The sequence below is a fragment of the Corvus moneduloides genome, chromosome 6 (genome assembly GCF_009650955.1).
Source record: "Corvus moneduloides isolate bCorMon1 chromosome 6, bCorMon1.pri, whole genome shotgun sequence".
In the NCBI taxonomy this organism is placed as follows: domain Eukaryota; kingdom Metazoa; phylum Chordata; class Aves; order Passeriformes; family Corvidae; genus Corvus; species Corvus moneduloides.
Genome location: NC_045481.1, coordinates 54,926,906 through 54,940,705, shown reverse-complemented (window position 1 = coordinate 54,940,705; position 13,800 = coordinate 54,926,906). Strand labels below are relative to the sequence as shown.

At 45.1% G+C, this 13,800-nt stretch overlaps 1 protein-coding gene across 9 annotated transcripts in view; it reads right to left on the bottom strand.

Moving 5' to 3' along the window:
* Window positions 1-25: 25 nt before the first annotated feature.
* ARNTL (aryl hydrocarbon receptor nuclear translocator like) overlaps window positions 26-13,800 on the bottom strand; it is a 47,929-nt gene continuing 34,154 nt past the window's right edge. For 4 of the 9 annotated variants that reach the window (XM_032110949.1, XM_032110944.1, XM_032110952.1 and 1 more), the window contains 10 exons: window positions 13,602-13,719; window positions 11,391-11,540; window positions 9,409-9,655; window positions 6,229-6,335; window positions 5,732-5,882; window positions 5,063-5,151; window positions 4,121-4,229; window positions 2,346-2,439; window positions 1,246-1,348; window positions 26-728 (listed from right to left, as the gene is read on the bottom strand). In XM_032110949.1, the coding sequence (XP_031966840.1) occupies window positions 568-728; window positions 1,246-1,348; window positions 2,346-2,439; window positions 4,121-4,229; window positions 5,063-5,151; window positions 5,732-5,882; window positions 6,229-6,335; window positions 9,409-9,655; window positions 11,391-11,540; window positions 13,602-13,719 (1,329 nt within the window). In that variant the 3' untranslated portion in view covers window positions 26-567. The remainder of the gene's footprint in view (window positions 729-1,245; window positions 1,349-2,345; window positions 2,440-4,120; window positions 4,230-5,062; window positions 5,152-5,731; window positions 5,883-6,228; window positions 6,336-9,408; window positions 9,656-11,390; window positions 11,541-13,601; window positions 13,720-13,800) is intronic. The other 5 variants (XM_032110947.1, XM_032110945.1, XM_032110946.1 and 2 more) reach the window with 2 other exon arrangements.

The window sequence follows — 13,800 nt, the reverse complement described above, 5'->3', positions numbered from 1 at the left end:
TAAAGAAATGATAAATACTAAGTGCTTCCAGCATGCACCTTCAGCAGGGTTTTATCAAATTTATTTATCAAAGTAAATGCTCCATCGTAGAACAAGGGAAACATTTATTTTAAAAATATTTAACTGTCTAATACATTACACTTTAACAATATTTATAGTAAAGGATTCTTACAAGAAAGAATAAACAGCTTTATGGTACAATTAGTATAAGAAATATCCACATGGGGACTGTTTTGCAGTGTAAAAACACACCATACATCTGAAATGGTCATTTGCATATAAAAGCTACCACTGATGCCAGTGAGTTGCACAGTGATTTAAAAAAAATTTCAAACAACAGAATCCAAAATATACAAGTGTTGCAAGCTATACACAGCTAACCAAATCAACACAGAACACTGTAGCAGGTTATTCCACTTTGTCTGAAGTTACACATGGTAGGATGAGTTGCGTTCTGACACAGCTTTTATGAAATTCCTACATAAAAGCCTCTCAGTCTCACAGGTTTCACAGACTGCAGAGCTCCACCAGTAAATGCACTTTGATAGTGGGTGCTGGGTGCTTCATTTACAAGGGCCAGGGCAGGTCGCTGAAGTCCACGGGGCCGCCGAGCCCCGCGTCGGCCTCCAGCAGGCTCATGATGACCGCCATGGCCGCCTCGTCGTTGCTGGGGCTGCTCGAGCCCTGCTCCGTGTCGATCATGTCGATGCCTATGTGGGAGTTCTCCCCTGCAGGGGAGCACAGCGTGAGCCAGCTGCTCAGTGTGGCTGCTCACCTCACTGCCTCCGGCTGGGATGGCGCATGTGGGGAACAGCCAAGGGTTCCAGGCCCAGGCTGCAGTGCCAGGGACCGCCCTGGCAGCTGGGTGTGAGAGGAGGGACACTGGGTCACCGCAGCAGTGACCACCACACCTCAGGGACAAGCTGAGAGCCAGACTTCAAACACAGCCCCACACCAACATCTGGGAGGCAGCAGGCAGGGGGAGCTGAGCTAACCCACACTGACTCAGCAAGAGCCAAGAGGCTTCCAAGCACTACCTAAGAAACTTGCCAGTGCAAGGAAAGTTTACAAAACAGGCTGCAGGTGCCTCTTGGGGCACACAGAGTGGGTGGTTGGCTGTGGGCTTCGTGCCCCAGCTGGAGCCTGCAGATGGTAAAAGCAAGTTACTGCTAAAACCAACCACCTTGTTACAGTGTCCATGTGTGTTCAGCAGCATTGAGGATGTGCGTGCGTGACTTCACTTACCCAGGATAGAGGAGTTGTCGGAATATGGGTACCCAGAATTATCCTGGATTTGCCCAGACAGCAGCCCAGCTGAAGAAATGTCTGGAGTGCCACCATTCAAGATCTTGAAAGACAAAACAGAAGCTATAAAGCAGCATGAAATGGTGCATGGAGTCTTAAACTGTCCTATACTGGGATTTTTTATATAGGGTAGATGGACTTCCCCAAAAAACCCCTGTGGTTTATAACAAACACTCTTCTAAACAAAGAGAAATATCAAGGGGTGCTGAAAACACCCAATCCTCCACCTGTTTTTTCCTTTATGCCATGTCAGCAGCCCCTATTCTGTGTGTAGATGTTGAATACTGTAGGGCAGAAGCAGCAAGAATAACCATTACTGGAATTTTAACTGTTCCAACTTGAAGTTTTATTTCAAGAACAAAGAGAGTTGGAAATAGACAGAAACATTTACTGTCTGCTCCAGTACAAGCAATTCTTATGTGTAGTCATCATAATTTCTGAGTAAAAAGGTTAAGTAAGTCTGAAGCAGTGCATAAGGATCTGGATAACTGTTCTTCTTGCTTCGGATAAAACTTCCATAAGCATTTAAGAGATTGCTGGAAGCAGCCAGGACAAGTGTTCAGGTGGCTCAGTGCTGGTAATGGCACCTGAGTGCTACTCAAGCCATCTTAGAGCGGGGCAGGTGCACAGCGTTGGCTTAGAAACACCCTCCCAGTGCCAGGAAAGCTCCGAATTGTCCTGGTATGTCCTACAGCAGCGCTGTAGCACAACTGGTGGGATCCACTCGGGCACAGCCAGCGCTCCCGTGCCAGCACTTCCAGCGTTCACCAGCACGGGGTGTTAGAGAGTTTTTGGAGGGTGGGGAGAGAGCTGTTCCTTGCAGCTCCGCTGGAAAAATACAACCTAAAGGGCAGGTGGATTTCAAAGGCTGCTGGTGTTTGGGAAGTGCTGCTCCCTGCCCCGCAGGCAGTGCTGTACAGGGGTTGTGACCACTGCAGCACTTTGGCTGGGTCAGGCCTTTCCAGCCCAGCAGCCAGGAGTTGCTCCCACAAGCAAATCCCACATCCCTTGCCATGGACTGTGGGGGAAGCTGTTCTTACCTTCTTCCCTCCCGGCGAGGATGTGTCAGGCGGGGGGGTGCTGGTGATGTTCAGGGGACTTGAGCCACAGCTGGAAGGTGATGATCCTCTTATCCTAAAACATGGATAAAACCAGGCATGGATTTACAAGCAACTCAGAGACTGGGAGTTTCAAATGCTGACTTCAGTACCAGATGCCATAAGGTGCTGAAAGCATGAGCTTCATTTTTGTAATTTCCTCCCTTTTCCAGTGTTCCTCAAACCAGCAGGAGCAGCAATGTGTGTAAATCCAGCCTGCTTGGTCTGCATGCTTTACCTCCCTCCCCGTTTTTGTTCCTGGACAGCCTTCCCTGAGTCAGAGGAAAAGGCTGCTATGGGAAGCCTCATTTTTGTGTATTTTACTTCAATGTCCATCAGCTAAGAATTCCAGCTGCCTCAATCACATAACCCAGATTCCTTCAGTGCGCTACTGCTACAGAAGTACTCTGGACACTGGATTGTTTTTAACTGCTTAAAGCCACATTGTTCATTTCCGTTTTCCACAGCTTGATCAAACATCTTTAATAATGAATAATGTATTGACTGTAGAACCAACAAATCTCTAGACCAAAGGGAGGAGGAGTAGTTACAGGGAAAAGCAATGGAAATGGGAATCTTCTCCTTGGCAGAGTTCCCCTGGGAAAGCTGAACAGAAGGCAGCTTTGGAAAATAGTAACAGCTGCTGAAAAAGGACTGGAACTAACCCAGGGTCGGAACTGAAATGCAAGCATGGGTGGTAACTGCACTACTACACTCACTTGGCTAATTAAGTGTTTTACAGCTACTGAAAGGGATGGTTAAGCTTCAAAGTATTGGCTCTGCCTTGGGTTTTTTTCTTTTCCTCTCTCCCCTTTTTCCTCTTCTTCCTACAGCAAGGAACAAAGTCTTAGGCATAGGTCTGCTGTTGCCTTAAGTGAGGATGGGAAGGAGTCTCCTGCCTGCAGCAGGAACAGAACTATGGAAACAGACTGAATGTGCTCCTGGACCGCAGCTCAGTCTGGTTAAATTGCTACCACTAAACATCTGCTGGGTGAGACCACTTTTATAGGAAAGGGAACACAGTTCCCAAAAGGAAATCCATGAAGAACAGGGATTTTTAGCCAACAGAAATTAAGTGGTACCCACTGAAAGCAGCTGCTCACACAGGTGAGAACACAAGAAGCAGCTGTGGATCCCCACAGTCCCTTAGGGACCCTGTGTTTGACCCAGGCCCACATCCTGAGTACCACGGGAAGTCCCCAGCATGGTGTCCTTGCTCCAAGAGCTGCAGGGGAACTGCACAAGCTCATCATGCACATCTAACAACTCCAAAAGCATCTGAGTGAATGGACTGCACGAAAACAAACATCGCTGTTCTGGCACACAGTCAATAGCTTTGGCATTTGAAGGTTGTGCCACTCACAGCCTCAAGTCACTGGGAAAAGAACAGTCTGGAATGGATTTGTTTCTAGTTAGCTGCTCTTTTTAACTCCTGTTTCTGGTAAACAGGTCATCATCATCATCATCATCACCCTGCAAAAAAGTTCCAGTATCAGCCTTTTGCAAGAGAAAGCTGGGAGTCTGTAACTTCATGCTTTCATTGTGGGGGTTGACTGCCTCAGGGATGCTGAACAGGAATCTGTAGCTGTCTGTGAAATACAGCTGGATCACTCCTTATTCATCTTGAATAAGTTGTTCTTTAAGAGGAATTAGACTTCCTTAATTTCCTCTTAAAGAACAATAATAAAATAACTTAAATTCACACCATTTTCTCTCACCTGTGAATCTCCATGATTTCTTCAGCAATCATCCTCCCTATTTTACCTGCCCCAGCTCTTGTTCCACCTGGAATTCCAGGCACAGTAGGATGGGTCCTTTTGGGGCCACCTGAAATGAGTAGATTGTCTTAAGGTCAGATAAAAGCTTGCAAAGCTTCTCCACAGAGCATCTGTGTTTAGGCTTTGAGCAGCTGCAGGACCTTCTGAACTGGATTTATTTACAGTTCCACCAACTGGTGAGTGCCTTCGAATGTATGAAAAGCTCTGGCTTGCCCTGAGCTGTGCTGGGTCTCAGATGTCCCTCAGTGCCAGCAGGGACAGAACAGATCCCAACTCCTTCAGAATCTGGCTGTTGTCCTCTTTTAAAACCAAGCATCTGGTGCTACCTCTTGTCCAGAGCTGTACAGAATGGCCTTGTCAGACCTGCTCTTCTCTGTGCCCAAACAGGCTCTTTTCCAAACATGTTTGTTCTCTGCTTTGTGTGAAGAACTTGCCAGTGCATATTCCATTCAATATGGGAAAAGCCCAAGGTTCCTGATGACTGCAAATAAAGCTCCTGGCAGGTAACTGCAGGAATTGAAAAGTGGAGGGAAAAGTGAGGGCTGAACAGTCAGGAGCTGTTGCTGTAATGTGATTCACATTTGCACAGCACTTGGGAGGTTGTCAGGGAGGAGCCCAATATACTCCACAGTAGAGAAAAGACCACACTGAGAGGGCAGGAAAGGCCACAGCACTGCTTATCCAGAGTGGATAATTGCCTGCTTTTGGAAATGCATATTTAACAACAGCAACCCTCAGCAGCTGCGGCTCAGTCCCAAAACTAAACCTTATTTTCCTTAGCATATTAACACATCTCAGTGCAGAAGTGCAGCAAATCTGGGCAGGCAGGATGAGCTGCTCCCAAGGCACGACAGCCAGTAACTCCCAGAGCACAGGAATTACCTTCTCCAGCCTGGAGCACGCTGTCCATGCTGTGTGGGGACGCCGCCAGCTGAGGAAAGGCCGCGTCCCCGCTGTCCAGGACCGTGGTGCTGTGGAGGTCAAGGATTAGATGAATCAGTGAGAGAAAGCCCTATCAGTGACTAAAACCCAAGTCATGCAAGCCAGAGCTTCAGTATGGAATGCTTCAGGGTTTCAGTAGTCTGTGAGTCAGTGTCACCTCTGTGCCTGACACCAGGGCTGGGTAAACAACAGAAATGAACCACCCTGCTCATTCACACAGCTCAGCGTGCAGGGCAGGACCCCAACAGCTTCTCTCATCAGAGAATTCCTCTACAGCAGTTATTCTGCTGAGAGAAGTCACCTCAAGGAAAAGGAAAAGGGGGGAAGAAGTACCTGCCAAAGCAAAGAAATGCATGTCCTGTAAGACCCTACAAAGACCGAATCCCAGGTTTTCCCAAAGAAAGAAAATATCTCTATTTTCTGCAGGCTTTAACAACCAGAAATGAAATTACTGCAGCTGTTAAACCAAAGCCCCTCTCCCCAGGGTGTTATCTGGAGGAGACACCTATTGTCATACAGAAGGTGTGCACATATTTAGGTCAAATCTCACATGAGAAAAGGGCAGAACAATGGGCATTTCCAGGCACCTGCTGAGGGAAAAGCACTTACGAAACGACTGTGTTTGTGGAGACAATGTATTCTACTTCTTTGGTCCAAGGGTTCATGAAACTGAACCAGCGACTCCGCAACGTAATAAAAGAGCCATCTTTTATTTTAAACTTGTAGCAGTTAGTTGTAATTTTTTCTCTTGTCTGCAAAACTGAACACAGGCAGAAAGCAAGTGATTTGTGTCAAACAGGCACCACAACAACATAAATAGAGCCCTTGTCAGGGAAAACCCAGTTAATTCCTCCCCTCACCCCTCAAGAAAAATGCTGTTCCTCCCTCATCCCCCTCACCTATCCCGAACCTCAAATATTCCCTACAAATCCATGCAAGTCTAAGATAATCACAGTGTTTGGCACATACAGCACAATGTTCTCCACTAAAGCACTTGCAAACAGCAATACCCAAATCTTTTCAAGTCTGTTGGGTTTCCTTAATACACAACAACTGTCCCCAATATTTTGAACAAAATTTCTTTCCTGAATTATTAGTAATTGTACCTTGTCTGTGACATTCTGCAAGATGTGCTATATCATCTTGATGAAAATATTCATAACATGAAGTACCTAGAAGTTCCTGGGGTAAGTATGCCAGGATGGCTGTTGCCCTGGGGAAGGGAGGGAGAGGAAGAAAATAAAGAAAACAAAAAAAATCTTTTCAAGTTGAAGTATTAGTCAGAGATTCCTAAATCTCACACCGAGGCTGGGTAAGGCTCAAGTAATGCGGAAAGGAATTTTCAGCTTAGAAGGTAAAAGTAATTCCTTAAGAATACTATTTTTAATTCTCAGGTAATTAAAAAAGTACCTAACACCCAGAGCCCTCAGGTATTACATCTGACCTACCACCACCAGAGGGGATGTAAGAGTTTCTAAATAGCTTTGAAGATACACTGTAATTTTGGGAATTTAAGCCTGAAAAAAGCTGCCCTGTAGCAGCCACAAGATAACACCAAGCTTTTTGCATAAAATGCCACTGCAAAACAGACATCAAAGGTTTGGAGAACTCAAGAGTGGGACAAAACAACACCCCACCAAACTCAACTTGGATTTTGTACGTTTCTTAGGAGAAAATTACTGAGGGAGAAGTGACAGTTCCTTGAAGAAACTGAAGTAAGTTTCACAATTCCAGACTATTCCAACGCAAATTAAACATGAAGGGCAATAAGGAACAAAGCTGGGTAGATCGACACCTCTTCTGCAATCTCAAAAAAGCCCAAATTAAATATTATAAAATGTAGAAATTGGTACATATTAATAATTATGAATAAGAACAGAAGGAAAAAAGCTGAAGCACAAAATCCATAGTATTTAAATGTGGGGCACTTTTTGTATGTTCCCAAACACACCAAGAGAATTCAGCACCAATCAGGTGCTTTACACCTCAAGTCCTCCTTGACAGGGAGATCAAACACCTCAGTCCTGGTGAAGGAAACAAGAATTTAAACTGACTTTTGTCTGGTGAGCCTTATCCCAGGACACTTAAACCCCAAGATAACCCATCAAAGCAATCTCTAAGAGAACCACAAAGCAGCAAAACAAAGGCTATCTTTAAAATGGAAGAGCTGGCAACCAAGTCAACCTTATTCCAGTATTTTTCCAAGAACTTTAGCAACCAAGGCTTTTAGCAGCACTGCTGTGGTGGGACACCTGACATAGATGAGGAACAACCAGCATGAGCATCAACAGGTGATTTGTCAACCCTTTTCTTTTCACAGCAGGATGTACAGGTGCTGTGGAAAGGAGAATCTGCACCAAGTGACAGATGGCAATGGACTTGGTGAATCCAGTATCTGACCCTGTCCTATTACGCAAGGAAGGAAATTGTTTGTGTCCTTCTGGAATTTCATCCTGTATTTCCTCTTTTCCTCAGCTCACTTCTCCGACAAAACAAGGCAGCTCTGAATTCTGAAGCTGTGTCTGATGTCATCTGCATAGACAAGAAACTTAATTTTACTCTCAAATTCACCATGCAGACCAATTAGAAGTACTGAATAAAGAAGAGGAGAGACATTCTCTTTAAAACCCTGTTCAGTGCAGCGTTCCAACAGTGAATTATTAAGCAGTTCCCTGGCGGTGGCAGCCCAGCTAATTGGTACCTGACACACAGCAGAGCTTCTCCAGGGACCATCCAATCCATAAGGACACAAAGGGTCACAGGGAGTTTAAGAAGTGTTTCTTGCCTGAGTTCCTTGGACAAATGCTAAAGGAACAGTGCAAGTCTATATTAACAAAAAAACCTGACTTGGAAAGAAATTGCTTCCAACTTTTACAGGTGCCTAAATATTCTCCAGTAGAAGCAAGGATCATTGGATGTCAACTTCAGGCCTAGAGACCAGGCTGTCTTCTAAATAAATTCCCCTTCAAAGAGCCCTTTGAAGTAGCAAACACATTCCAAGGACTGCAAACAACAGCTGGAAAACAATTAAATAAAAGCGTATGTGTTTAAATCCAATGGGTCAACATTTTCTGAGTCTCATTATTTTAGAAATGCCTCAAAACTACTCATCAGGGGAATATGTCTGATCTTTTGAAAATAAAACTTGCTTATAAACAAGACAGAATGGCATTTTCTGGGCAACAGGAAGCTATGAATGCTCCCACAGCTCCCAGGGCGAGCACTCGAGAGTTGGTACTTTCCAAAGCTTTCTATCAAATTAAAACCAAAAACACCCAAAGAACCTAACCAAAAGACACAGCCAAACCACCCCAAACCAGATAGGTAACATAAAAAAAACCAAACCAGTCTCCTTACTGCACTTCCTCCCATGACTATCCTCTACTTCCTCTCAAAGGGCACTAAAGATCAGCTGAGTCTCCTCTGAAAGCAATTCCAGCAAGCAGATTCTGTCAGAGTTTGGAGTTTGGGCTTTTCTAGCAGCTGAGCCAAAGCCACAGGGAAATTGGAACAGCCTCACCTGGGCAGTCTCAATCCCTGTTGACAAGGAAAGGAACCAAGCAACCCCTCTCCAACCAACCCAGCATAACCTCTCCATTAACATCCTTCAACCTCCTACTTTTCCCTCCAAGATCCAGTAATTTTCAAGGAAGATTCAGGTCATATGTGCCTGCTACTTAAGCAAATTCAAGTAATTTCTTTTGGAAAAGGAAAGAATTAGCCTTTTAGATAATAAATTGATGTTTGAAAGCAGATACCACACTGGCACAAGTTCTCAACCCGTTTCCAAGAGATAACCTTATGAAAAGCTTTGCTTACAGACACAAAAGATCCCATAGAGAAGCATTAACCCAGCAGAATGTGCCCCAGTAAACAGTTATGTAAGTGTACATGCTAGCAAAGCCTAACCCAGCCTCTGCAGCCACTTAACCGTGTGGTGTTTGCAAAAGGGTTCCAGTAACACAGGTAGCAATTAGGGTCCAGTTTCAAAACATTTTCTTCTGTAGGTTTCACATGTACATAACCCCCTTAATGAACCGGCAGAAATGATCCTGGCGTTATTCTCCCGTATTTTTGGAAGTTTGGGGGATTTTTTAAAACTTTAACCAGTCATACTGAAAATATGCATAGTAACAGCTTTGAGCTCCACCTCAAAACCCAACCCAGCTCGCAGTAAAAAGCTAGAAAGGGCAGCAATTTATTTTCCCCATGGTATTTACACTGCTGCAAGGAAAGCTGTGCGTGAGGCAGTGCTGGACAGCGGAAGGTGTTGGAGGAATTCTCACCTCTGATCTACAAAGACGAATTTCCCGTCGATGGCGTGCCGGGACACGTATTCCGTGGGCTTCACGTGGATCTCGCCGTTCACCGGCTGCGGGACCACGTGGGGATGGAGCCTTCCAATGGCAACAAGGCAGCTTAAATTACAACCCTCGTTATCTGGCTCGTTATCTTCATCTAGGCCCATCTTTGTTGGAGGCCAGCTTTTTAAATAGCCTGTGCTATGAATAGTGCAAAAGCTTTTGCGGTCTGCTGTAAAAAGAAAACAAAAAAAAGAACCCAAAAAACAAACCAACAAAACCCAAGAAAGCAGTTAGGTCATGGATGCAGCTTTGGAGAACTTCAACTCAGTTCTGCTAATAATGCATCTCCTCTCTTAGGCAGGAAATTCGGGGGGCTGGGGGTGTTTAGCCTGGAGAAAAGGAGGCTCAGGGGTGACCTTATCACTCTCTAGGACTGCCAGAAAGGAGGGGAGAGCCAGGTGGGGATCGGCCTCTTCTCCCAGGAAACAAGAAACAGGACAAGGGGATACAGCCTGAAGCTGCGACAGGGGAGGGTCAGGTCAGGATTCAGGAAGAATTTCCTCACTGAAAAGACTGTCAGGCATGGAAGGGGCTGCCCAGGGAGGTGATGGAGTCCCCATCCCTGGAGGTGTTCAAGAAGTGACACAGCACTCAGTGCCATGGTCTGGCTGACAAGGTGATGTTTGGTCAAAGGCTGGGACTCAATAATCTTGGAAATCTTTTCCAACCGTAAGGACTCTGTGATTCTAAGGGATTTTTCAGCACTCCTGCTGTAATGCAGCTAATGGGAGATAATCCAATAAACAATTTATCTTGGCAAAACCCCTGTTTATGCTGAAACATCACATAGCTCAGACCAAGGTTGCTTTTGGTAATTTTGAGCAGAAATTGCATCACATTTTATTATTTCAGCAAAGGAGGCAAACAATCCAAAGGAATGTTTGAAGAAATTAGATTAATAAATACACTGCCTCTTTCAACTTAACCTGGGGCTCCTACAAAACCCAGGAACATGTTTGGCAGAACATACACTGTTTGGGGTGTACAGGGGACAGCTGTAGACAGGGGTGATGAACATTTGCAAGGGCCAGTAAAAGTCAGTATCCAAAAGGAGAATTCCTATTCCTCAGCACTGAGCAGGCCTGAAAACTCCAAGGAAGATGACTTTCACAGGGAGGTAGAGTAAAAGGCTTACGCCATACTATACAAACTGGCTTCCTCAGCAATGAGCACAAAAGCAGGATCCAAGGCTGAAGCTGTGTCTGAACCTCACAGGGAGCTGGGGCAGCTGCCACAGCCAGAGAATACACCAAAATGGCCTCTGTTCTCTTGCTGTTTGTCTTTTCACTTTAACTAACAAACACCAAATCTATCATTCACAGTACTCAAAGAAGAAACCTTCACATTTGGGCTAAATATATATTCCAACATGCCTAGACTAATATCCTGCAGAGGAAAAAATATTATCAACACTGCTAATGCTATGACCAAATATTCCAGGCATAGAAATGCCAGGTTTCCACTCCTCAGAATGTACCAAACCCACAGATGAACTTAGAATACACTTTTTTTTGAGGTGGATACCCACCCAAACATCACTGGGCAAATAGAAGCAGAGGACAAGGAACAGCTCCCCTTTACTGGAGACATTGGCCAGGTGGTGAAGACCGAATGTGATCTGACCAATGTCTGAAGATGATGCAATAACCACCCCAGAACTGTTGGCACAAACTGCCTGAAAAAGTTTCAAGAGAGCAGAGTGGAGAATTTGGCTTTAAATACTAATGCAGGTGTGTAAGAGATACTCGAGGGGAGTGAGGGGGAGTTTGAAGAAATAACAGACCTAGACATAGTTCAGAATCTTAATAAGAAACATCGATAAATGTAAAAAATTTAACCACTGCAAATGAGAGCTCGTATGAAAAAAATCCTGACAGCCTTGGTAATAAAAGCATAATGGTTACCTTTCTTCTTTGAGCAGGTAGAAGGGAAATCCTTGTCTTCTACTTTGACGGAGGGTCTGTTGCACTTCATCCTGCAGAAGAAGGAGCGCCGTGCTCCGGAGCAGAGCCGCGAGGGCCCGGGCGTTATGTCCGTCTTTACCGGGAGTCCGGCTGCGCAAACACGGGGGGTGGGGGAGAATCTGTCAGGTGCAGAGTGAACCATACACGTGGCTACCCCAAAAACCCCACCCTACAACGCTTCAGCCTCACTGGGCCCTGCACAGAAGTCCTGTTTCTGAGGTTTTTATGTATGTGACTGTGCAGCACACCCAGCTGACCATACCAACACTGCAAGTTCTGACTCCGCTTCCTGCTGTGGAAACACTCAGGCGAGTTCAAGAACACAGGGCTCTGAGTCCAATGATTAGCAAGAAATTGGACAAATCCACACAAGTCCTGTAATGAACACTGTAATTTCTCTGAACTGATTAAAAATAGAGAGATTATTTCTCCATAGCCAGAGCAGAATTTCATACACAGTCACTCAGGAGGCTCCTGACCCTTCAGACTGGCACTTTTCTATCACAGCACCCACTCAGAAAACACATGTGCATACAGAGCAGAAGAGCCCCAATGACACTTCAGGGATAGGAGAAGGAAAAAAGGTAGCTGGGAGCTACACAGGGACTGCAGATCCCCAAGACCTCCAGTTATGTCTAAGAAGTCTCCCTTGCCTTGCAGAAATAAGTGCAGATGGACATGCCCTAACAATAAATCCTGACCTTTATCATATTCTCACAGGAGATTCTTTTCTGTGGGAAAACAACCAAAACATCACTCTGAGCCAAGAGCAGAGTGCTGGTACCACCAGGGCTCTGGGAAGAGATGCTTCCATGGCAGGCATCAGGAGCACAGGTATCAGCAAGGCCAGTGCTCCAAGGGCTGATGGAGGATTTAAATCACACAGCAACTTTTCCCCAGCCTGCCATCCACTCCAACCATTTCTGCACGGGGATACGTAAAATCAAACAGCTGTCAACACGAACAAAAACTCCTCAGGCCTTGTGGGCTTTTAACATAAGGAGGAAGACAGCAATTCCAGTATTTTAGTGGAAAGTGTGCCTCCCTCACAATTCCACTGGAGTGAGGTGATCTCCAGGAGGTCAGGCTGCCCTGCACCACATGCCCTCCAAACTGCTGCACCGTGGTGAGAGTACAAGCTGTGCTGAGTTACTCATGCCAACACAGAAATAAATACGTGCATACATCCTCGTACTCTTCACCAGGATGAGTTCTTGAAATTCTACCAATCCGTCTATCATAGCAGATGGGAAGACTGTAATTCATAGTATTTATTTTTGCCCTAACTTTGTCAGAGGCATACAAAAAAAAACCCAGGAGGCAGCACTAGATATTCATGCTTGACAACCGATGAAAACAGGAGCCAGAAAAAACTTCAGCTGATTCTGCTGAAGCCTCCAGGCTCCCTGCCCTTGAATGATCTCTCTCAACTTCAGTTTCTGAAGTTGAGCTGGTGGCTTCTGTGAGCTGAGATCCAGGAGATTTCTGCTCCTGACAAGCATGGGACTTAATGACCTGGAAATCTGCAGTTGTAAGATACCACCTTCCACTTAAGCAGTGCAGACTCCTGTTACGAGAGGGAATTAAACACCCACTCACCTCAAGAACAGCAGAGATACAGAACTACTTCAAAATACCAGAGTGCAACAGAGCTAAGAGACATAGCAGCAAATGATTCCAAGGTTAAAAACCTTCTAAGAGAAAGGCTGGGTCATTGATGGAAGTGGCAGAAAGCAATAAATAAATAGATAAATAAAATGAATCCTCTATCTTGGGTGACAGCTAAGGCCTACCAAGATAATACTGACTGTATTCTGACCATTTAGAATGATGGATTAGAACAAATGCTTCATATGTTCTAATGGAAGAGGTTAAAGCTTTGATGCCTGGAAAAGAGAGGGTATCTCACAGCTGAAGCCAGTTCCAGTAATGCATCTGTGCCACAGTGCATGCCAAACCCAACAGCTTCCAGGTACCTGTTTCACTTTTTTTTTTTTTTTCTTTTGTTGTTTCTTCCTGTCTTTAAGCTAAAACTTCCTTGGCATGGGACAATCCAGCATCCCCCCTCAACCCCACTTCTGACAGGAGGCAAAGCCCCAGCAGCAGTGACTCTGGCTAGGTAACACTTCTCCCAAAGGTGGTAACACTCACTTTTTGCATCTATGAGTCTTTCTCGTGGCGCCGTGTCAGAAGAAGAGAGCTGCTCCTTCACTTTGGCAATGTCTTTAGGATGGAGATAATCAAACAAACTTTGACCAATCAAATCATTCTGTAGAGATTGAACATTCAGTCAAAAAGTAAAATAATGGCTCAGTATATTTTCTTCATTTTAGCATCCAGTATGAACAAT